The sequence below is a fragment of the Passer montanus genome, unplaced genomic scaffold (assembly GCF_014805655.1).
Source record: "Passer montanus isolate IOZ18808 unplaced genomic scaffold, ASM1480565v1 scaffold224, whole genome shotgun sequence".
Classification (NCBI taxonomy): Eukaryota; Metazoa; Chordata; class Aves; order Passeriformes; family Passeridae; genus Passer; species Passer montanus.
In genome coordinates, this window is record NW_024366860.1 from 181,636 (window position 1) to 204,804 (window position 23,169).

General features: G+C 51.6%; 2 protein-coding genes across 9 annotated transcripts; one reads left to right on the forward strand and one right to left on the reverse strand.

Moving 5' to 3' along the window:
- Nucleotides 1-996: 996 nt before the first annotated feature.
- On the reverse strand, nucleotides 997-20,342 carry ARNT (aryl hydrocarbon receptor nuclear translocator). Of its 8 annotated transcripts, none has more exons than XM_039710153.1 (23): nucleotides 20,215-20,342; nucleotides 15,674-15,785; nucleotides 14,509-14,553; nucleotides 13,642-13,686; nucleotides 12,701-12,745; nucleotides 10,572-10,785; nucleotides 10,167-10,380; nucleotides 10,018-10,083; nucleotides 9,802-9,901; nucleotides 9,400-9,465; nucleotides 9,207-9,292; nucleotides 8,736-8,812; nucleotides 8,452-8,586; nucleotides 7,944-8,018; nucleotides 7,025-7,176; nucleotides 6,044-6,148; nucleotides 5,781-5,856; nucleotides 5,050-5,173; nucleotides 4,664-4,763; nucleotides 4,211-4,310; nucleotides 3,802-3,961; nucleotides 3,192-3,346; nucleotides 997-2,629 (listed from the first exon to the last, which is right to left on the reverse strand). In XM_039710153.1, the coding sequence occupies exons 1-23, from the start codon at nucleotides 20,237-20,239 to the stop codon at nucleotides 2,540-2,542; spliced, it is 2,367 nt and encodes a 788-aa protein (XP_039566087.1). In that variant the 5' UTR covers nucleotides 20,240-20,342; the 3' UTR covers nucleotides 997-2,539. The 8 variants fall into 8 exon arrangements, with proteins under 8 accessions (XP_039566087.1, XP_039566085.1, XP_039566084.1 ...); XM_039710151.1 differs by having other exon boundaries at nucleotides 3,192-3,343; nucleotides 4,160-4,310; XM_039710150.1 differs by having other exon boundaries at nucleotides 4,160-4,310.
- Nucleotides 20,343-21,500: 1,158 nt separating this feature from the next.
- On the forward strand, nucleotides 21,501-22,572 carry CTXND2 (cortexin domain containing 2). Its single transcript, XM_039710169.1, has one exon. The coding sequence runs from the start codon at nucleotides 22,225-22,227 to the stop codon at nucleotides 22,396-22,398; it is 174 nt and encodes a 57-aa protein (XP_039566103.1). The 5' UTR covers nucleotides 21,501-22,224; the 3' UTR covers nucleotides 22,399-22,572.
- Nucleotides 22,573-23,169: the final 597 nt, after the last annotated feature.

The following is a 23,169-nucleotide window of genomic DNA, read 5'->3' on the forward strand; positions in this document are numbered from 1 at the left end:
TTGTCACCTCGTCACGAGGCTCCTGCCAGGACAAGGAGGAAGGTCCCGGTGGCACCAGAGCCGTCCCAGCCATGTCACCCTGGGGACATCGACATCATCATCGCTGTCATCGTCACCCTCCAGCCAAGGGAACGAGGACAGACCCTCCCAGGGAGCAGCAGGGGCGAGGGGGGATGCAGCAGCACCAAGGTGGGCGTGGGTTCCTGTCACCCCTTCCCCACGGGGGTCCCCAAGAGAGGGGCCACCCCCCTGTGACCGCTGTGGGGACAAGGGGGGCTGAGTCACCCCGGGGCTCCAGGGCAGAATCATCCCCTGGAGCACGAGGCCCTGACGTGGCAGCGAGTGACCAGGAACTGAGGGGACAAACGGGGGGGTACGAGGGGTTTGGGGGGCAAAATGGGGGGATGGGGGCCAAACTGGGGGACAAAACAGGGAGGGAATGGCTTTGGGGGCCAGGACAGGGGATGGGGATTTAGGGACATTCCTCCAAGAGGCAGAAATGAGACAAAGGTTGGAAAAAAAGGAAAATCTCTTGCTGGAAAATCTCTGCTGCCCAGAATCCACTGGGGCTGGGGCACACCCGAGGGGGGTTCAGCTCCCCCAGGGACTGTGGGATAAAATTCCCCCCCAGGACCAACACTGGAGCTCCCAAAGAGGGGGGAAAAGACCCAGCCTGTCCCCCAGGAACCCCATCAGCCACTCCTCATCCTCCTTCCCAACAGATCTGGCTGCTCCAGCTGGTTTCCTTCTCCCAGGAGCTGGAAAATTTGGGGGGGGGATAAAGCCACGGGACCTGCAAGGGCTCAGGGAAATGGGAATTTTCCTCCTCCTTGAAGAACTGAAGGGTAAGGGCCCAGGATGTGATGGGATGGCTGGGAACACCCTGGATAATGGGAGAGGGTGGATCACAGGTTTCTTCAAATGGGATGTTCCCACTTACCCATAGAGAAATTTGGAATAAAATTTAAAAAAAAAACAAAAACAACCAAAACCAGCTAAAACAAAACCTTCAAGTCTTAATTTTCCAGAGGGAAAAGGAGAGGGAAAAATAAAGCTTCCTGCTCCACTTACAAGAGGAATCTCTCTGGGTTGGTGACACAAAGGTTTCAAAGCTTCCTACGTGGATTTTAGTCAGGAATGACAGCTCTGCAATCAGCTCTTGGAAAAGGGGTGGGGGTTTCCCCATTCCTGCCCTCAACCAGCAGAGAGAACACTCACAACCAGCCTGGGGGTCCCAGAGCCCCCCCTCCACATGCAGGGAAAAGGGGGGAACACCCACATTCCATTCAAAACAAAACCAGGCTTCCAGGAACACTTGGGATTCTTCCCCAGCTGCTGTTGTGCCAAATTTCCTTCCAAGTCCAACTCTGCAATTTCATTTTCCTGTTGGAATTGAAGCAAGAGGGAATCAAATGGTTCTTCCAGCCCCTGAGGAGAGCAGGGTTGGCCACAAGTTTGGTTTTTTTTTTCCCCATGGAAAAAGCCAGAAGATTCCAAGTCAATGTTTAAAAATTAAAAATTTATATATATAGATATATATATATATATAAAAAAAATTTCATTCTGTTCCCTACTTTTCCAGCTCTCCTCTTACTCTTTGTCATTTGGCAACAGGATCATCCCATGGCAGGAATTCTTCTTTAAGGAGATGGTGAGTGAGCAAATGTAGTGAAAACACAGTTCCTCAGCAATTCCCTGATCAAATCCAGGGATTCTCCTACATCCAGCTCCAAAAACGAGGACAAGGAACTCATCTACATGTGATAAAATTCCATGGGCAGCGTGGAGCAGGTTTTATCCCAAAAAAAAAAACCTGTTGAAACATCAATTTGTGGCAGCACAGAAACCATCAGCTGGAAAATGGATTCATCCAGAAGAAAGCTACATGGGTAATATTTTTATGGCTTGTTAATTATCCCGGGGTAACGAGGGGGTCATGGGTCACACTGATTTCATTGCACAGTTCACAGGAGAGAGAAGATTCCAGACAAACACAGGAATCTCCACGTGGAGCACCCTGGACTGGAGGTGCTGTAACAACCCTCCAAAAACAGCTAAAATTCCTCCAAAAAGGAGGAAAACACTGGCTTGGGACATGGATTCTTACTCAAGCATCCTCCAGGATTGTGTTTACAGGGATAGCACTTGGAAGAGTTCCTTCCAGTATTTAAAAATTCCAATAGTTTTGTGTTTTATAGAAAAAGTCACGGCAGAGAATGAAATAAAAACAGTCAAAAGCCACCTTAAAAGTTTGGAAGGGCTGTCTGTGTGCTCCAGACAGGAATCCCTCCCAAAGAAATCCACTTGGGAGCAGCTCTGGGGCCTTTGGCCTCGTGGCACTCAAGTCCTGAAGCTTCCAGAACAATCCCACATGGAGGAGGTGTCCAAACCACCTCGTCCTCCAGGGCCATCCCTCCTTGGAGCTCTGCTTCCAGAAGTTGGGAAGAGTTTAGACAGTTCCTTGAGAAAAAGACTCTGCTGTTTTCCTTTACATGTGGATATTGGTGAGAGGTTTGTGTTGTTTCCCCTAAGGCTTGTTTTACTCAGAAAAAGAAGGGAATATGTTCAGCTCTGGGAACTCTTCATTGTTGTAGTTGGGCCCTTGGTCCCCCAACATGGTCAGCATGTCCTGTGAGGATACAAGGAGAGGGTTAGGATCCAGACTGGAATATCAAGGTGTGCCAGGGAGGTTTAGATTGGAAATTAGGGGGAACAGCTGGACTCCATCTCAGAGGCTTTTCCAACCTCAGCAATTCCATGGCTCCATGACCATGTGGGCAATTTAATCATGGGTTTGCTGGAATAGATACTGTGGACCAAACTGGTCCCTTTCACAAGGGAAAACAGGGTCTGTGTCCAAGGGAAATTTAAGGAGAGCAGCAAATTTAAGCTATAATCAGCAAATGCTGGGAAAGCTGGGGTGAGAGGATTATGAATTATTTTAATTTCATTGGACTGTAGCTTTTTTAAAAAATTAATTAGAACTAGAAGGGTTAATCCAACTGGAATTTCACACTGATCCTGCAACAGACCAAGACACAAAGCCAGTCCTGCCCTCTCCACTTCCAGCTCCATCAGGTTATCCAGGACTCTGGGACCCCCCCAGTCGATTTGAACCAGAGGGAGAAGCTCTGTGTGTTTCAACACCAGTGGATCCCACCAGATTGGGAGGTTAAAAAGCCCCATCTTACTGGGAAGACCTCAGGCTGGCTGGGCTGGGGCTGCTGCACGTGCTGCTCCCCAGATCCTGGGCCGTGGTGCTGTCCTTGCCACTGGGGCCACATTCCCACGGCGTCGGCGGCGCGGGGCTGGAACGGGGCCGGGGTCTGAGCTGCCTCTGTGGCTGCTGGAAGAGAACACAGGCAGTGAATCATCCCTCCTTTGGGAATGGGGCTTCTCCAGTGCTCTGATGGGATTGGGAAGGGCAGTGCTCTGTGTGGTGCTGCTGCTGACAGGGCAGGGTTGTCCTGCAGGAATTCCTGCCACAGGAATTCAGGTGTTCGCCATGGGATAGAGCAAAGAGACTCCCAGAGGGGTTTGTTTCCTCCCAGGCAGCCTTAAAATGGTTCAAAATTCATCTGCTGGGATGACCCCAATTATCCCAAGCTGGAAGGGATCCACAAGAACCACCAAGTCCAGCTCTGTGGTTGGAGGATGATTGAAGGTGATCAGCCAAAGCACAGCTTCAACTCTGCTCCCCACATTCAGGCACTCCCAAAATCCACCAAAAATGATGGAGGGCACATCCCACCACAGCTGGACGCTCCCAGGGGTATTTTTTGCCCCCCAAGCCCCACTCACTGAAGCCTGTGCCACGGCTGGCCAGGGCTGGGTACGGCGCCGTGGTGGGAGAAGCCGTCGATCCCGGCGCTGTCATGGAGCTGAAGGAGGACGGCGTGCCCTGGAATGTCCCCATGCCAAAGGAAGGCGGCCGGGTCTTCACTGTCTGGGATGCCACTTGCTGTAAGAGAGGAAAAACACAGCAGAGGAAGAGGAGGCACGGCTTCACCCAACTCAGCTCAGGGAGGAGTTGCCGGGTTAGCCGCGAAGGAGGAAGCACACGGACACGAGAGTGGAAGCAGGATGGATCCCCACGGAGAGCAGGGTCTGGAAGGCAGCAGGGACCCGGGGCCTGCTCTGAGGGGCTGGGCTGTGCTACCTGGGGTGTGAACACCGGCCGTGTCCCTGCAGCCCAGGTGGTCCCGCTGACCTGAGCTGGGCTGGAGTGGCGCGAGATCTGCGGTAAGATCCGGCCGGCGGGCGAGGGCTGCTGCTGGATGATGTTCACTGGAGGGACCATGCTGCTGCTCCTGCAACACAAGAGGTGTCTGAGGTTGTGGACAGCACTTGCAGGAGGAAGAGGAACCAAATCCTTCTGCTCAAGTCGTTGGTGGAGGGAAATGAGCCCAGCAATTGCCCATCTGGGAAGGGTGGAGTGGTCATCCCTGAGTGTGCCAAGAATGTGTGGATGTGGCACCTGGGGACAGGGGTTAGTGGTAAACAAGGGTTAACAGCCTGACTTGATGATCCTAGAGGGCCTTTCCAACCTAAATGATTCCATGATTCTGTACTGGGAAACAAGGGAGGGGACCCAGATCCTGGGCAGGTCCAAGGCACAGCAGAGGAAACAGGGAATGGGCAGGAGCTGGAGGTGAAGCCTCACCTGAAGTTCTCAGCAGGACGTGCAGCAGTGAAGGTGTTTCCCTGGGCAAAGAGGGGGGGGTTGGCTGGCATGGTGCTGGCAGGGATGGCTTTGCTCTCATCTGTGGAGAGAGCACGAGTCATTTTTGGGCTGGGACATCTCAGGAACAGGGAGAGAAGCAGTTGGAAGAGATGTGTCTGCCTGAAGGAAGACTCCTTTGTTCCTTCTCCAGACAAGTTTGTTAAATCCTGTTTAATTTAATTTCTTTTCCATTTTCTACTGAACTCTCGTGGAGCTTCTCTGGGGTCACATCATCCACTGCAGACTGGGAGCAGGGAGAACAGAAGGACAAGCAGCAAAGATGTGAGCAGGGCAGGCAGGAGGAGCTGACCTGGCTGCTGACCCACCTGTGCTGATGCCAGGGAAGATCTCCCCGAAGCGTGGGTCCCGCTCCTGGCTGAACAGGCTCTCAGCCTTCTCCAGGGGCTTGCTGTGCTCAGGGCCAGCAGCACTCACGGGCTGGACGGGCACCTGGGGAGGGACAGGGAGCTGCTCACACCTCGTGGGGCTGCCCACACCTCATGGGGGCTGCCCACACCTCGTGGGGGCTGCCCACACCTCCTGGGGGCTGCCCACACCTCGTGGGGCTGCCCACACCTCCTGGGGGCTGCCCACACCTCCTGGGGGCTGCCCACACCTCCTGGGGGCTGCCCACACCTCGGCACAGAGGAGGTGAGCACAGGGAGCAGCTGAGGGCCTGGTCACTCCTGGAATTCTGATGTGGGTTTTTTTTTTTTGGGATAGCAGGGCCATTCAGGATGCTCAGTGACATCCCTGGAAGTGTCCAAGGCCAGGATGGACAGCAAACTGTCCACCAAACTTTTGGAGCAAACTGGTCTGGTGGAAGGAGGCAGGAGGTGGAAATGGATGGGCTTTAAGGTTCCTTCCAACCCAAATTATTCCATGATTCTATGATTCCACTTGATAAATCCTGGACTCGAGCAACACCCAAGGCAGAAACACCTTCCTCTCAAACCTCACCTCAAGCTGGTGCCACCACCTTTAAGCCCCCAGTAAAAAAGTGACCTAAACAGTGCAGGACAATGAACAGGGAGTGCCCAAATCCCTCTGGACTCACCTGTGAGTGCTCATACCCAGCCAAGCTCTCCCTTCCTGGGCCCACTTCCAGCTCTGCCTGAGGTGGCTGCTGCTGCCTAAAATAGAAAATGTCTGTAACACAGGAACACAGGCTGCTCAAGATAATTCCCAAGGGAACAGCTCTGGGTGGTTACACCAGGGATTGGTCAGCCTGGAGCTCCTGGCTGCAGAGAGGGGAATTTGGGAATGAAGGGTGTGTGAGGGGAAGGAGGAAATGGGAAAAGGAGCTGAGCTCCTCCTGACCTTGAGGGCAGAGGGGTTGTGCCCATGTCCAGGGGAAGGCTCTGCCCCAGCTGAGGCCTTGGCATGGAGTTTGCCAGGGCAGGCCGGGACTCCTGGCTCGAGTTCCTTCAAAGCAAACACAAAAAAAAAAGAGATTTAAAAAGTCCCAACTAGTAGCAAAGCTGAGTCCTGTGTGTAGCAGGGTGTGGCTGGCTGGGACAAGATGCAAAAAACCTTGAGTGAAGGGGTTTTTGGGTGAGTTTTCTCCTGGTTTCCTTGCAAGGTGGTGGCATGGAAAAGGATGCTCCAGGGGTGGGGGTTGTGCCTCCCTCTCCATACTCAGTCCCTGCACACCCCAAACACAACCACACAGACACCACTGCTCTGCTCTGAACCTCCACAGGGATTTTTGGGTTCTGGATGTGGGAACGGCTGTGTGTGGAATGAAGAAGTTCAAAGAAAGAGCTCTGACATGGGGCAGGAAATCAGGCTTGCAGCAGATTTCAGCTCTGCAGGGAAGCAGTGCTACTTTGCCTCGTGGCAAAAAAATCCCGGATTTCCCCTTCCCAGGCAATGCAGCCTTCTGTTTGTCTGCTGGAGCTGCCCTTGCCAAGCCTGCAGCTCTAGATCACACACAGGCACAACTTCTTGGTCCTTGCAAGGGGTGTGGAACTCCCTCACAGAGTTCCTCTTTTCCCTCATGGACAGAGAGAGCAGCTTTGACCATTCCCAAAGATGGGACCCCCTGGGCTGTCACAGGAATCCAAGAGCATTCCAAGGCAGATTTCACTCATTTCAGGCACTGCTGGAGCTGAATTCTGGCAGCTTGCTAAGCCACACAAAAAGACAATTCCTGCACTTTGTAACCCTCCAGTGCCTGGCACAGCCCAGCAGAGAACGGGAGCTGCAGGGACTTAGGAACTTCCCCAGGGCTGTGGGAATTGATGGAGGCTGCCCAGCTGGGGGTTCTTGGGGGCTGAGAGCCGGAGTGCAGGTACTCACTTGACGTTGGTGTTGGTGCAGATGATGTACTCGATCTCATCCGAGTAGGGGTTCTGGAAGGTGAATGAGCTGGTTCTCATCCACAGCCACTCCCGGTTCTTGGATCGGAAGCGGAACATGACCGACAGCACCTGGCCTTTTAACTTCACCACCTAAAATAAACAATGGAATTACACCAGTAGCACCTGATCAAAGGTGGGGAAGAGCAACCTGAGCACGAGTTCCCCCCCTCAGACCCCTGTGATGGCCCTTTGCCTCAAACCTGGACCACCACATCTCAGTCTTCCCAAACTAAATGGCACAATTCCCTTGGGACAGCTTGATTCCTAAAGGATCCAGGAGGGGAATCTAAAAATCCCCTTTTTTTGGCTTCGCTTCTCTTATCTCTTTGCACTGGTGAGATGTATGGAAAAGCCTCCAAGAAATGGAACACATGCTGTCGCTTCCCATTCCAACGGTTTGGAGCAATGGATATGAGCAGCTGGTTTTTTGGAGTCATGAAACCACAGGGGCAGCCTTACCTGCCCTGCCACCAGTCCAAGGCCCTCAGAAATAACAGGGCAAGAAAACCACCTCCACTGCGGGTTCTGCAGCACTGGGCTGGGCCCTAGAGATGAACCAGGGTTTCAGCCAAGTCAAGCAGGCACTTGGGAGCCACATCCCTGGCCCTAAAAGCCAACTGGGCCAGCAGCAGAGCTGGACTTAAGACTGGATTCAGGAGTTAAGACATCAGATGCTTCTGTTTCATTTTGCATTCAATGATATGGCTAAATCTGCAACTGTTTGCACAGGAGAATTATCTAAGCTTTGTTTTTCTAGTCAATTTTGTTGCTTTGCAAGCACCAAGACATTCCAATGTCGGAACAAAGTCCAATCTGAATTCCACCCTGCATGCAAAGGGCAGCTGTGATGCTTTTACCTGTTGAAAACTGTCCCGTAAAAGCTGTTGGTCTTCTGGATGGCAGAAATCCACAATGTCTTTCCCCAAGAGTTCCTATTTTTCAAGGAATTGTGAGAGATTGAATCAGTTCATCTGGCAGGCAGATTCCATAATTAATCCATCTTTGGACAGGTAGTTCCTGCTCCTTCCCCCCAAATCCCTGTTACACAACCCAAGCACAAGAGCTGGAGTGCTGTTTTTCAAAAGAAAAGCACAACAGCTGTTGATTAATGTTTGATCTTTAATTCAATTTGAGGCAAAAATGGCTTTAATTGACACTTGACATAATCCAGAGCCACCCAGCCTTCCCATGATCAAAGGACTTGGAAAAACACATGGAAAAGCAACCAGTGGAGAAGAAACACATGTCTGGGTTAAGCCCTGGGCATGGTTTATCAGCTCTGCTGGACAAGCAGAGCCATGATGGAGGAGGAAATTAAATTTAAAGAGCACTTTTTTTAAAAAAAAAGCCCCTAAAGGTCCTCACCTGGGGCTGGTAACCCACGGTGGCCACGCACCGGTGGTCGATGAAGGTGAAAATTCCTTCGGTGTTGTGTCGGGAGATGAATTCTGTGGGCTGGCACACATTGTTCATGTCTGTGCAGTTGGGGGAGCTGGTCACCTGCCAGGAACACAGGGACAGTCACCAACCCTGAGCTGCCAGCCCTGCACTGGGATTTGTGGCTATCGGGGAATGTTTTCAGACAGAGCAGTTTAAATCTGGGGACCCTCAGGATAAGGAAATGATGGAAAAGGGAACAGGGCACTCACCTGGAGCCTGCCAATGGCCACGAGGCAGAACTTGCTGCCCTGGCCAGCATCGGGGTCATCATCAGGCAGAGAAACACCTGGGAGGGGAGGGCCAAAAATTCCAGCAAGGTTAGTACAGGGAAAATTTCAGAGGAATGGATTTCAAGACATCTCTCTGCCCTGGTCTGTAACTCAATACTCTTCCCCATTAAGGGATTTTGTAAATTAAGGTGTCCACCCTCCCCTTTTTCACCAGAAGGAATGAAAATATCTGAATTTCAGCAAAAGCTGCACATCAGATAGTTCAGGATTATTTTCATCCTCTACATACAGAGACCTCTGTTGCTTCACCTGCAAAAATTAAGTCAATCTTAAAATAAAAGTCATAGATACATTTACAAAGCACTTCCTGGCACATTCTGCTCCTGGAATGGCAACATTAGACCATGTGCTCCTAAACCCAGCCCACCTGAGCACAAGGTGAATTGTTACCTGCTGGGGGCCAGGCTTTGATGTAGCCTGTGCAGTGCACGACGACGTAGTGAGGTTCTCCATCCTTGGCTGCACCTAAACCATTCCTTGGGAGACAGAAAGAGGTTGTGCTGCAGTGGGGGAAGGCGAGGCAAGGTGTTTAGCTGTGTTATGTATGTGCTGTATGTGTAGATGCTATTTCTGTGTCATTTACCTGCAGCGATTCCTCATGAAGCTGAGACGATTGACAGCGACTGGATCCACAGAGCTGTTGCCACACCTGCACCAGGGTTAGAAAGGATTTGATCTTTCTTGATCAACATGGAAATAATGTGGACATCTTCAATAAGAAGAATTTCCATCACAGAAACCCCTCAGTCTGCAGAACTCAAGGACACTTGGGGCTGAAACTAAGTGTTACTTTAAACTGGATCTTCTGCGACAACAAGGCAAACAAACATCTCAAGAATTTGACTGCAGGAAAAGCTCAGCCATATTCTATCATGTCAACATCAAAATGAGCCCCAAAAAAGCTGAAATAAAAGCATGGAAGGGGCAGGGTTAGGGAGCAAGTTTGGCTTTAGGCTCAGAGATTTCCCCAGCAATTCCTTCCTACCTCATCCGGCAGATGAAAGATCTGCGGGAGCCCATGCACATCCTCATGGACTGCTGCCCTTCCTTCTTCACAGTCCCCGTCTTCAAATCGAGGATACGACCTAAACAAAGCAAAGAAAAAGGAGATGCTGCTGCACTGGCAGTCCTCCCACCAAGCCAGGTGTGGTGCCAGGTAACGTCCTGGGAACTGGCAGGACACGAGTGTCCCTGGTGGTACCTTTAGATGCATTCTCGGGGGGGGCTGCAGCATCCTTGGTAGAAAGGCACCAGGGCTTGGTTCCCTCTACAAAGGGAAGGGTTTAATCCAAGTCCTCTGCTGGCTCTCCCACCTGCCAGCCCCTCACACCCCAGCTGAGGTTGCCATACCTGTGAGGGCGTTCTCGGAGGTGGAGAGCTGCTCCCTGAGCTTGCCCACGTCGTCGGGGTGCACCTGCTCGTAGAGGGTGCTGCCGAACCACTCGGACTGCGGCTGGTTCAGCACCGGCGTCACCGAGTCCGACACGTAGACCACGCGCCCCGTCTCGCAGGACACGATGAACAGGAAGCCATCAGCTGCCTCCAGGATCAGGTGTTTCAGTTCCTGCAGGCACACAGACACCTCTCAACTCCACAGCTAAAACCTCTCCCCTCACCCGTTGTTTCATTTTCCACTCTGATTGCTGCAATTCCCCCAAAGCAGCATCAAGCCAAGATCAGAAGGCTTCAAGGACATCTCACTGTGACCTTCCAGGACATTAAGACAACTTAATAAAAAAGGGACTTTTTTTATACCTGGTCGGTGAGAAAGGAGGGTTTGTAGGTGCCATCTGTGGAGGTGTTGCCAGTGCCACGCAGGGACTTCATGTGGGACACGGCCATGCGCAGGATGGTCAGCTTGTCCGGCTTGCGGGCCAGGGCGCTGCACGTGGGCACCATGTCCGACAGCTCCGTGATGTAGGCTGTCATCTTGTTCCTCCTCCTGCGCTCGATCTCGCTGTGGTTCTCCCTGCCAGAGGTCGAGGAGGAGAAAAGGAGGAAGGTGAAGTTGCCAGGGGAGGCTGAGCCGTGTCCCCACGTCAGCGCTCGCACGGGTGTCACACACGGAGGTGTCAGGGTTAGGAGTCAAGCCTCGCATGCTGGGCGTGCACAGGGAATGTGGAGACAGGGCAAGGAGGAGAGGCTACACCTGGACCTTCCTCAGAGTCACAGCAGCTCCCTGGAACCTGGGGACAGCGAGGACCTGGGCTGACCTTCCCCATCCACCATACAACGCTGCAGGAAGCCAAAGGAGTTGCTCCCAAAGCGGCGTCACCTCACTGCAGGTGACCTCAGCACTGTCCATCCCAGGGTGGATGAGATCACCTGCAGCACCAGACCCACCAGGTCTGCAGCTAAAACTTGGGCACCTGCTCTTCTGGGCAGCCTGGGCTAGCGGGAGGTGTGCAACTGGATGAGCTCTAAGGCTCCTTCCAGCCCCAGCCACCCCAGGATTCGGCGTGACCTGAATCAGCTGGGTCTCACCTTGAGGTGCTTTGGGAAGCCACTTCTCAGTGACACCAAGAGCTCTCTCACCAGCACAGCAGGGAAAGCTTCCAAGCAGGTCACACCTCATTTCTGCACAGATCATCAAGGCCAACCAACGTGGAGCAGGCAGCACCTGGGTGGTGGCACTGACCTCCAAAGAGGCACTGTGGCCATTGCTGCCACCTAAAGAGGCTCTTGGCACCCCTTTGGCTCACAGGGCACAGTTCCCATCAGTCCCACACACCAGAACTTGGTTCTTTTATCCAGGATAGATAACTTAACTGGGATCCTGAGGTGGGTTTTCCAAAACAGAGCTTAAAAGCCAGGTTTCCTATAGAGAAGGATGGATCATGTGCAAGGAAGCACATGGTGGGAAGTGAAATGAGATGGAAGTGTTGGAAGGAGCAAGGATAGGCAGGTGAATAAACAGGATAAATACCAAAATGGAGCATTTATCACCACGAGGTGTGTGCAGACATTCAGTGACCTCACCTTTGAGTCAGGCAGCTTCTCTAAACTCACAAGCTCAGGGGTGAAAAACAAAGATCCTTCAACTACAGAAACTACTGGGGAATCACCAGGCATTTACATTTCACTCTTCCACGAGGAAAGGATGGGAGAACTGGGATTGTCCATCCTGGGGGACACCTCTGTGCCTTCCTGACCTCCTCAAACATCTCAGCACAGCTCAGTGCACTCAGCAAAGGCACTCTGGGGGTCAGGCTTTGTTTAAAGACAAAACTGCCCAGGACTGGGTTAAGTCTGTAAGGTGGAAAATGAAGGGCTCAGGTGTTGAGGCTGCTGCAGGTGTGCACAGGTGACAAATGACCTGGATGTGGGCACAGGTGTCCTCAGGGCCCACTCCTGGATTCCAGGTGACTGTTCTGCTGGTTTCAGGCACATTCTCTCATTAATTACTAATAGAAACTCAGGGAAAAATTAAATCCTGTTTCCAGTGACACCACCTTTCCTGGAAGGTAAACACCTGAGCTAACACACCTTTTCCTGCCTGTTCTGAGAGTCCAACAGCATTCCCAGGACACAAAACTGCCCAGATGGACAGCTTGGCACCTTGACCCAGGACAAGAGGAACTGTATTTAGCACAGGTCAGCTACAGGTGAAAGCAGGAGCACCCTGTGGCCTCTGGTAAATAAATCCTTCCATGTATTCCCTAAAAAGGTTCTTCCAAGGATGAGCTGTGCCTTTCCTCAATGCCTATCCCCTCCTAATCCCAATTCCACAGCCATTTCCAGGAGTTTGTTAAATCCTCTGCAGCAGATGAGGGAAGGAGGGGGAAAAAAAAAAAGAAAAAAAAAAAAAGAGAAGGGATGCCTAGAGAAACATTAAGGAAAGGAAAAACTCTGCTTGTCCATGCTTGAAATCTCCATTCTCCTACCTGGCAAGTCTCTCCTTATCCGCTGAACTCTGCTCATCATCAGACCTAAAAATAAAATTAGCCAGCTAAGCTAAAAATGGAAAAAAAGTTGAAAGAAATGGAAAAAAAAAATGGAAAGATGGACTAGGAAACCCAGCCTAGGGACAGGTCTGTTTTGCAGAGCAATTCCATAAAATAAAACCGTCATTAGTTTGCAACATTCTACATTAAATTGGTGCCTGATGTGTTGGAGTTTCAAAACATTTTCTGAGGCTGTGACCTAGTTCTAATTTGCTTATTTCTAATATTAGAAGTAATCTGATATTTCTAATGTATTTTTGATTTGTTTGACTTCAGAAGGACTCAAACCACTCAAAAAGCTGGAGAATCCCAGCTTGGAATTCCCTGTAGCCCCTTTGGCAGGTAAGAGTAGGAGAGTGACCCCAAATCCTGGGGGCAGTTTTGGGCCCCTCCTGGGAAGTGGGACATTGATGGGCTGGAATGTGTCCAGAAAAGAGAATGGAGCTTCAAATAGCTGTAAAAATACCAAGGGCTCAGTCCCAACACTCAGAGATACTGTCAGACACCAAAAACTGATCAAAGCATTCCCTGCAATCTCCAGAAAACCCCCAATTTGTAAAGTTTCTGTGTAATTCCCTACAAAACACACAAATCCCAATGTGTGCCAGGAATGTGTTCAAGGAAAGCTTGTACTAAGCAGGAAACTTGAAATCTCTGCAAGTTTCTTGAGCAGGAGAAAAGAAAGAGAGTCCAAGGCCAGAGCTGAAAGGAATGGTGAAAAAGAGGAATGTCATTGTCACACTCAATGAACTGGTCCAAAAAACTTCAAGGAGTATGAGGATCACTTCAAAGAGAGATGATTGTGAGAAGGGAGCTGCAGGATCTCTCTCATATTAAGGTTTTTTTGGCACAAAAAAGCTTTTAAATCATCAAATCCTTACCTGGCAAATCTCTCTTTATCGTTTGGCATCGGGTCATCATCACATCTAGGAGAAGGGAGAGAGGTTAAAGTGTTTACACTGAATTATTTCCCAAAAAACCACTGAGATTTAAGGTTTAATAACTCCCACAAAGAATGCCTGGGGTTAAAAAGGCCAACTTGGCAGTGGGTGGGCAGTGCAGGATAATTCATTGATCACCTCAAACACAATGGGTGAATTACTGGCATCACCTCCACGGGGTTTTCCACCAATCAAGGATGGTGGGATCACACACAGTTTAATCCCATACCAAGAAACAGATTAAATGGCACTTGGAAGATAAAGGTAGCCCAAATCAGGACCTCCACCCAAGGGTTTCTCTTGGTAAATCCTACATTCATCACCCTGAAACCATTCCACAGCCACCCTTACAGCACAGGAATGCAGGGAATTCCAGTACCACTGGAACTGGAGTTATTTGGAGTTTTTACTGGAGTTAACTCCAGTATCACTGGAGTTATTCAGTCCTAAAGCATGTAGGGAGGCTACAGATAAATGCCACAAGATATTCCAAGTCTTCTGTGCTCCATATGGATCATGAGGAGATCCTCACAGCCTTGCCAACTCCTCAGGAATAAGGATGTCTCTGGAGCTGAAGCATCCTTACAGCAGATGAGGATTAATTAATGTCTGAGGCAGTAACAAAAGCCACAGAGATGGAGGAATATTGCTGACTGAGAGAAAGGGAAGAGTTTGAGGAACTGGAGCAATTCCCACTGCTTCCAGAGAGGAAAAGCCACAGGAGCAGAAAGATCTTGCTCCAGGGAAAACACACAGACACAGCTAGATCACAGGACAGAAACTTCTGGATGCCATGTTCTCCCTCACCTGAGGAATTTACTGTTCCCTTCTCCATCATCATCAAAATCCAGCCTGAAAAACAGAAAAAAAGATAACTGCTAACTGGTTTCTCCTTTAAATTACTTTTCTGTCTGTCCCCATGGATGATTCCTGAAAGGAAAAATTAAGTAATCCCAATGCAATTTAGTGATCCTAATGTGAAACAACCAACAAAGCTTGGAAAGGGGTTTCTTTTAGGTGTCAGGAACAGAACAAGGAAAAACAGTTCCAAAGGAAGAAAACCCACTTGGAGCATCCACCAAATCCCAACCTTCTGTTCCAAAAGCCTGGATCTCCTAGAATCAGGGACCATTAACAGCCTACAGATGGAGCATTCCCAGTTTAAAAGCCTGGATTGGGTGCATTTAAAGTTAAAACAAAACAAAACAAGTGGAGAGTAAAATCTTCCTGGAGTTAAGTTCAGTTTGTGCAGTGTTTGCTCACACAAGGCCAAAACCCCACTTCTGACCAGTTCATGTGGAAGGACAGAAGATTTTTCACCTTTCCTTTTGGGATGGAAAAGTGTGGATGGAGAGGAGAAGGCAGCAGGGGAGGAGCTGCAGGGGAGTGGGAGCAGCAGCAAATGGGGCTGAAGGAAAGAGTTTGAGTGACTGGGAGGGGTGCAGAGACAGATTTCAGTTTGCTCGAAAATTACGAGGCAATTTCTCGTGCCAGAAATCTGCGAACAGCCACTCAGCTCCCTTTGAATTTGCAAAGGCATTTTTAGCAAACAAAGAGCCTCCCACAAGCACACTGTGGCTTCCCCCCACCCCTCCCAAGGACAGCACAGCTGCAAAGGTTGGAGTGAGTCCCCAAAACCCAGATTCTCTGTTCCCCCAGGTCTTGCAGCAACTCCTGTCTTGCTCTCAATCCTCGGTGTGCATTTGCTCCTTCTGGGAGGTGCAAAGCTTTTAGTCCCCTCTGAATATGTCAATAAATCCCCTCTTCAAGGGGTGTAGCTGCCACAAAGACACCACCACAAAGGGAAAGAACTGGACAGAGCCCACCTGAAAGAAGCAGGAAACTTCTGAGAAGCAGCCACAGCTGCCCCTCCCGAAGCTGACAGCTCTTTCTGGAGAACAAAACTTCCTCAAAAAGGCCTTTTTCCCACAGAGCACAGCCCCAGCACTCCCTCCCTCTGCCCCTCACTCACCCAGGCCGTCTCTTGCTGGGTCTCTGAGCCACAGCTCCTCCAGCCTGGGCTCCCGAGCCGGAGTTCCCGGAGCCAACGGCAGCACCCAGCGAGGAAACATCGGATGCCATCTCTAAACAGGAGTGAAAAAAACCCAAAGAAATCAACCAGTTTTATTTTCCAAGCCGCTCCGGCTCAGTAGAACACTCCCCAGCTAGAAGCAGTGGTGTGGCAGCATCTGCTGGGGCTGGATCTGGGGTGATGTGTGCTTGTGTCCTTTCATGTGCTGCACCGAGGGGCCGTTCCCAGCCAGGAGCACACGCTGCTTCCTCAGCTGCACGGCTGAGCCTGCCAAACCCAGACATGTGTGGTTTGCCTTTTTGGACAGAGGAGGAGCCTGCTGGGAGCAGGCAAGGGGCTGGGGCTGCACCAGGAGGGAGGGAGGAGGAGCAGAGCTGCGAGTTTCCCTGATGACACCAGCCTGCAGAGGGTTCACTGCCCAGTCTGAGACAAAGGATGCTCGTAAAACACTTCAAAACTCATCATAAAACACTTCAAAACTCATCACTGTTCAGCTGATCACTTCTGGTCCTCACCAGTACAGACCAGTGGGCACCATTACTGGCCTGCCTGTGCTCTCCCACAAGTGCTTGGGGCACCCTGAAGAAATGTGAGGTGGCTCAGCCATGGCTCAGGTGATCTCTGCGGTCCCTTCCACCCCAAACCAGTCTGTGATTCCATTTTCCTGTATTTTTCTGTGTGTTTCCTGTATTTCCCTGTGTATTTCCTGTATTTTCCCCTAATCCTGGATGTTCAGGAGCACAGATAACACAGTCTGCAGTAGTTCAGAGCTTGCTCAGTGTGGCTTATGCTGAATCTACATCCCAGCATCACCATCAGAGCCCAAGCAATGCTCCTCTACATTCAGTCAGTTCCACATCAGAAAGTGAATTTTTAAATCCATTTTAAACCATTTTTTCCTGTTTTGCTGAAATAAGTCAGCTCTGTGCATATTTTAATGGTTGTGGGTGCTGCAAAACTGCCCCAAAACAGTTGCTCCAACCCAAAAACCTCCACCACAACCTTTGCAAACTGAGCCTGATGCAGGTCCCAAACCACTTCTGCTTTATCAAAGCTAAGGGACCCCAAATCTACCCAGATACCCCAAAAACGCCAGTGTTGGGTTTCCCAACCCACCCTGAGAGCAGCCTGTGCAGGAAACAGCCACAACTTGGGGGACAAAGTGAAGAACTGAGGTCAGGATTAATGAATTAGGGAAAAAATGGGCTTTAAGCTGGGGTTCCCAAGCTCTTCTCCACTGCACAAAGCCAGATTTCAGTCCAACAACAGTTTAATTTCACTCCCAGAGCTGCATATTGGTTTATTTACAGCTAAAAGTGGAGCTGTGCAATCACCTCCGTGGTGTGCCTGGATCTCAGAGCAAACACGTTCCCAAATTTCTGGTATTTCTGCCAGAATTTAAATATATTTTATCACAATAACATTCCCAGCCTCTCTGCCTGCCTGGTTTGTTTTCCTCCAAGCAGCTGGTGTTGCTGAGGAAGCTTTTTCCTTGCAGATCCATAGTATTTCCCAGGGGTGACTACAGTATGGAATAAGCATCCAGCTCGAGGAAAGAGCCAAAAACAACAACTCCAACCAAGAGCAGGAGTGAGCACAGCCCATCCAACACCTCTGCAACTCAAAAATACATCTGGAGAACAAAAAACCAGAGGTGGAAACCCTTCCCCATCTCCTTTCTGCTGGATTTTGGATCACTCAGATGCTGCTGTGAAGTCCCAAGGTGACATCCAAGGATTCTGTTTGACAAAATGAAGTTTCAAGTGGGAATAAAGCAGGCCAGGAGGGTTCCTCCTTTTCCCCAGCCCTATCTGAACATGGTGGGAACAGAAATGAAGTTTCTGGAGCACAGAGGAGAATCCCTTTCCTGAGGGGAAGGAATTTCCTCCCTGGGCAGGGGAAGGAAGTGACACTGTGCTGTTCTCCAGGCAGGGCTGAGGAGGCAGACACAGGAATTGCTTTTCAAACCTCTGAGATCTCCCAGGAGCCCAAAATGCATCCCATGAGGAACATCTCCCTCTCGTGGCTCAGGTGGAAGCTCAGGGCAGAGCCCGAGGTTGGGCACCAGGAGCTGGCACTGCTCTGCAGGAGCAGAGGGGCCACAGCCCCCCAAAACCAGGGACAGCACGGGCAGGGAGAGCAGAGGGAGGGAAACACACAGGCAGCAAACATGGAGATTATTAGAAGAATAAATTCTGAAGAATGATCAGAAATAACGAGAAGGGGAAAAGCTCTGGCTTTTTCACCCTTTGGGATTGCCAGGAAACACACAGAACACAAAGATTCCTTCCCAAGTTCTGTCTTCTCCCCATTCCACAGCGAGGTGAATTCCTGGAGCACAGGGAGGAGTTTTCACTCCTGGGAGGAGGCTGGAGCCAGGCTCTGCTCCCAGGGAACACCAGCACGAGAGGAAACAGCCCCGAGCTGCACCAGGGCAGCTTTAGGGTGGCTGTGAGGGAAATTCCTCCCCACAAAGGGCTGCTCTGGAGTCACCATCCCTGGAGGTGTCCAGACCAGAGTCCCAGGTGGGTTTCCAACATCCTGGCTGGAACAGGTAACACTGGGACTGGAATTGATATTAAAATTAAAATTAAGGTTTGGGTTTGAGACTGGGGTGAGGTTGGGGCTCTAAAGTCTGTGTGCCTTCCCAGAAGCAATCCCTGCTTCCCCACACCATGAGCTGCAGCTAATTAAGGCCAGAAAAAAGCAAATGTAAACCCCAACCCCCAGCAGTGCTCCAGGCTCCCAGCCCAGCTCCCCTGGGAAAGGCTCTGCTGCAACCACTGGCATCCCAAAGGCTCCAAAACAAAATTACTGCAAATATTCCCAGCTGGGATTTACAAAAGGGGCTGCTGCAGCTTCAATGTACATTTTCATTGTACAAAACTGGTGCTTTTTGCTGCAGAAGCTTCGGTGGGGGGTTAATTGCCAGGTTCACGTTTGGACATCAAATTTCACAAGATTTGCTTTAAATTCACCCATTTGTGAGCTCCCCAAAATGTCAGGAGCAGATAAACCAACCTTAAAAGTACCCTGCGTTTCACTCACAACTAGAAGGCTTTGATATTTCTGCTTTTATGGTTTTTTATTTACAAAACATCTCAATTTCTGTGTCTGGGGTACATTAAATTGATTTTTTTTTTTAAGTAAGCAGGAGGTTTTCAGCTTGTTTCCCATGCAATGCCAGCTCAGCACTTTCATCCCCATGGGAACTTTCTCCAAGAAGAAGTATAGAAATTAAGAAAAGAATGTTTCTTCCATTGCTAAGGGGTTGAAATGAAGACATTCTGGGTATTTTGGGGCGTTATCCAGCATTCACTGGAGCCCTGAAATCCGTTTTTTAACACTTTAAGGAAAAGAAGACCCACATTATTTGTGAGAATTCTCCAGAATTTAATCTCATCATAATCTCCATGTTTACTGTTTGTGTATTTCCCTCCCTCTGTGTAAAAGCTGGCTGCTCTGCCCATGATTATAAATATTAAACACAGATGTTGAAAATTCCTTCTCTTTTCTTTCAGAATTTAAAACTTTCTTATGCAAAAAACCACGGAACCCTGAAGACTCCACTTCCACAAATGCTTGGGCACCCACGAGTGTCTTCCCCCCTCCCAAACCAGATGAGTCCCCAGTGTGTTTTTTCACCACCAAAAGCCACAAAACCATCAAAATAAAACCCCAGAATCCTTCAGCAGTGTCACTGAACACTCCTGGATAAACCTGAGCGTGCCTCACGACCCTCAAGCCACAAGAGGAGCCACAAAGCACAAGCTAAGATTAAAAAAAACCCCAAAAACACAAACAAGCTCAGATTCTGATCTCAGCCACCACGTTGTAAATCCATCACGGCTTCACAGACGCTGGGTTAATCTGGATATGAGCTCAGTGCAGAGCAGTTTAGCCAGAAAATTGATAAAATCAGGTATTTTTCTGGCAGGAATCAGGGCTCAGCAGCTCCCAGCTTCCTGTGCAGGGGAGGTGAGGACTCTGGGGAGCAGCCTGAGGAACCGAAGCTCGCGCTCCAGGCCCTCCCCTGCTCCACAGGGACTTCTGTGCAAAACCTTCAAACAGACTTGCTGGGAGTCAAGGAAAACCTCAGCCCAACACAGCTGAGAAAGGGGCTAAAACCCACAGAAGGCGTCAAGAACAAATCCAGACGAGTGATGACGGCAAGCCCAGACCCACCTGGAGGGTCCCTCGTGGGGGGCTCCCCGGGGACCCCAAACCCAGGGAACACAGCTCCCATCCCCCTGTGCCATTCCCCCCGTGCAGAGCCCCCTCACGCCCCTGTCAGCCCCTCAGAGCCCCTCACGACACCCCCGCCCCTGAGGGTCGACCTCACCCTCCCAGGCCCCGCCAGAGCCTTTGGGTCCTCTCAGGCCCCCCTCAAGCCCGCTGTGCTCCCCCTCAGCCCCCCAGGGCCTCCCTGAGGCGCTCAGGCCGCTCCCCAGCCCCGCTTGTGCCGCCGCGGCCCGGCTCACCCGCGCTGGCGGCGGTGGCGGCCATGGCGGGGGTCCCGGGCCGCTCGCTCCGCTCCGCCGAGCCAAGATGGCGGCGCAGGAAAACCTCCGCCGGCCCCACAGCCCCGCCGGCCAGGGGGCGGGGCCAGCGGCACGGCGGGCTCCTATTGGTTCAACCGGGGGGCGGGAGGAGGGACAGGCGGAGAGGAGGCGCTGCTATTGGTCCAAATGGAGGGCTGGGGGGCGGGGATAAACGGAGGGCACGGCTGGGGGCGGAGCACAGCCGCCTTCGCCCCGCCCCCACCGAAAAAGGAGGCGGGACTTCTTCGAGAGGGCGTGGCTATAGCGGGAGTGTTGATGACGTCACGCAACATTAGGATTTGAATTAAGATTAAAATATTAATTAGGATAAAAATTAAAAATTAAAATTAATCTCGGCGTTGAGACTGAGGTGAGGTTGGGCTTCTGCACCCCAGGGAATGAAGATGCGGATCCAGACTGCACACGTGATTTGGGTCAGAACTGGGATTGGAATTGGAAATTTCTTTATTTTTATTTTTTTTTTTTTGGTCAGGACTGGGATTTGGGGCCCCCAGCAGGACCCCACACCTCATCCTCTGCTGAAAAATCTCTGCAACACCCCCACAGCCCAGCTCTGGGGGTGTCAGAGCTTCACTGCCTTCCCAAAGCGATAATTTTTTCTCTCAGAGGGGGAAAATAAATAAACTTGAAGGAGATTTTGGGCATATTTTGGGTGTTCTGGGGTTTTCATGAAGCTGTCTTGCAAGATCCAAAAGGGCAGCTCAGTTCAATGCATTTTCCAAGAGTTTTTCCCAGTCTATTTCAATAAAAGTAAAAAACTACCTTGAAATCCTCTCACATGCAAGCCTTTTAGATTTTGGGGATAAATCCTCCCAAATGCTTCCCAAATCACCAGGAAGACCCGTGAAGGGACCCAGAGCCTTGGGAGCAGGGGGTGTGGGGTGGGAATCTGATCCTCTGGGCTGTGTGTGAAAAGCGATGCCGGCGCATTCCTGCAGAATTCATGAAGGGCTGGAGCCGGCACTGACACCACGAAGGTAAGGAAGGAGCAGAGGGCACTCAAAGACACATTTCCCACCTTTTTTTTGGGGTGGTTTTGACCCCTCAGCCCCATGAATTCGCCCCTGATCTGGCCCCTCAGGGATGTCATTGGGAGTTGAGTGCTGGGGGACACGTGCTGGAGGATCCCTGGGGCTGGGAGAGGCACCTGAGGAGCCTCTGGAGCTGGGAGGAGACACCTGAGGGTCCCTGGAGCTGGGAGACACCTGAGGGTCCCTGGAGCTGGGAAAGAGACACCTGAGGGTCCCTGGAGCCAGGAAGAGACACCTGAGGGTCCCTGGAACCAAGGAACACCCACCTGAGGGTCCCTGGAGCTGGGAAAGGGACACCTGAGAGTCTCTGGAGCTGTGACAGACACACCTGAGGGTCTCTGGAACCAAGGAACACCCACCTGAGGGTCCCTGGAGCCGTGACAGACACACCTGAGGGTCCCTGGAGCCAAGGAACACCCACCTGAGGGTCCCTGGGGCTGGGAAAGAGACACCTGAGTGGTCTCTGGAGCCAGAAGGGGACACCTGAAGGTCGCTGGAGCTGGGAAAGGGACACCTGAGTGGTCCCTGGAGCCAAGGAACACCCCCCTGAGGGTCTCTGAAGCTGTGACAGACCCACCTGAAGGTCCTGGAACAAAGGAACGCCCACCTGAAGATCTCTGGAGCTGTGACAGATCCACCTGAGGGTCCCTGGAGCCAAGGAACACCCACCTGGGGGTCTCTGGAGCTGTGACAAACCCACCTGAGGGTCCCAGGAACAAAGGAACGCACACCTGAAGATCTCTGGAGCCGTGACAGACCCACCTGAGGATCTCTGGAGCTGGGAAAGAGACACCTGAGGGTCCCTGGAGCCAAGGAACACCCACCTGGGGGTCCCTGAAGCTGTGACAGACCCACCTGAGTCTCTGGAGCTGTGCCAGACCCCCCCGAGGGTCCCTGCATGGAGCCCCCCACGGCGCTGCCCGCCCTGGACGTGGACAGAGCCGTGGCCACGGCCTTCGTGGTGCTGCTGGGGCTCTTCCTGCTGGCCATGGCCGTGCGCTGCGCCCGCCTGGTGGTGGATCCCTACAGCGCCATTCCCACCTCCACCTGGGAGGAGGAGCCCATCAACTGACCCCGAAATGGCCCCCCCGGGACCCCCAAACCCCGCAGGGTGCTCCAGGGAGCCTCAGCCCCACCAGCAGCACCCGTTAGCTCAGAGCTGCTGGTGGTCCCGGTACCCCCATCCTCTGTGGGACCCCCTGCCTCCAGGAGCCCCATTTCCCTCCCTCATTCCCCATTGCTCCCAATTTCCCCTATTTCTCCCATTGCTCCCCCATTCCCCCCATTGATTCCCCATTTTCCCCCCATTTCTCCCATTGATTCCCCACTTCCCCCATTCTCCCCATTAATTCCCCATTTCCCCCATTGTTCCTGATTTTCCCCATTTCTCCCATTTCCCCCATTCTCCCCATTAATTCCCCATTTCCCCCATTGTTCCTGATTTTCCCCATTTCTCCCATTGCTCCCCAATTTCCCCATTCTCCCATTGCTCCCATTCTCCCATTGCTCCCCATTCCTCAATTTCCCCCATTGCTCCCTGTTTTCCCCATTGCTCCCCACTCCCCAATTTCCCCCATTTCGCCCCATTTCCCCCACTCCTCGCATTTCCCCCCGTTTTCCCCGTTTCCCCCGTGTCCCCTCCGTGTCTCGAACCCCTCCGAGGTGGCGGTTAAAGGACCGTTCTGGGGGGTTCGGTAACGGCTCCAACGCCCCCGGGCAGTCCCGGGGCTCCCTCAGGAACGAACCGGGGCCGCCTCAGGAACGAACCGCGGCTTTCCCGGCCTCTACATCCCTGCTTTGTAACTTAAACCGGGCCGGCCGTTCGCGGCAGCTCCCCGAACCG

What these genes read in the sequence shown, in the direction of transcription:
- CTXND2 (XM_039710169.1), top strand. Translation starts at nt 22,225, where the DNA reads ATGGAGCCCCCCACGGCGCTGCCCGCCCTGGACGTGGACAGAGCCGTG.
- ARNT (XM_039710150.1), bottom strand. Translation starts at nt 20,239, where the DNA reads ATGGCCGCCACCGCCGCCAGCGCGG. An exon ending in TCTTTCATCTGCCGGATGAG is followed by an intron (nt 9,466 to 9,801) that starts GTAGGAAGGAAT and finishes ACCCTGGTGCAG; the next exon opens with GTGTGGCAACAGCTCTGTGG. An exon ending in CAAAGCCTGGCCCCCAGCAG is followed by an intron (nt 8,813 to 9,206) that starts GTAACAATTCAC and finishes CTCCCCTCCCAG; the next exon opens with GTGTTTCTCTGCCTGATGAT.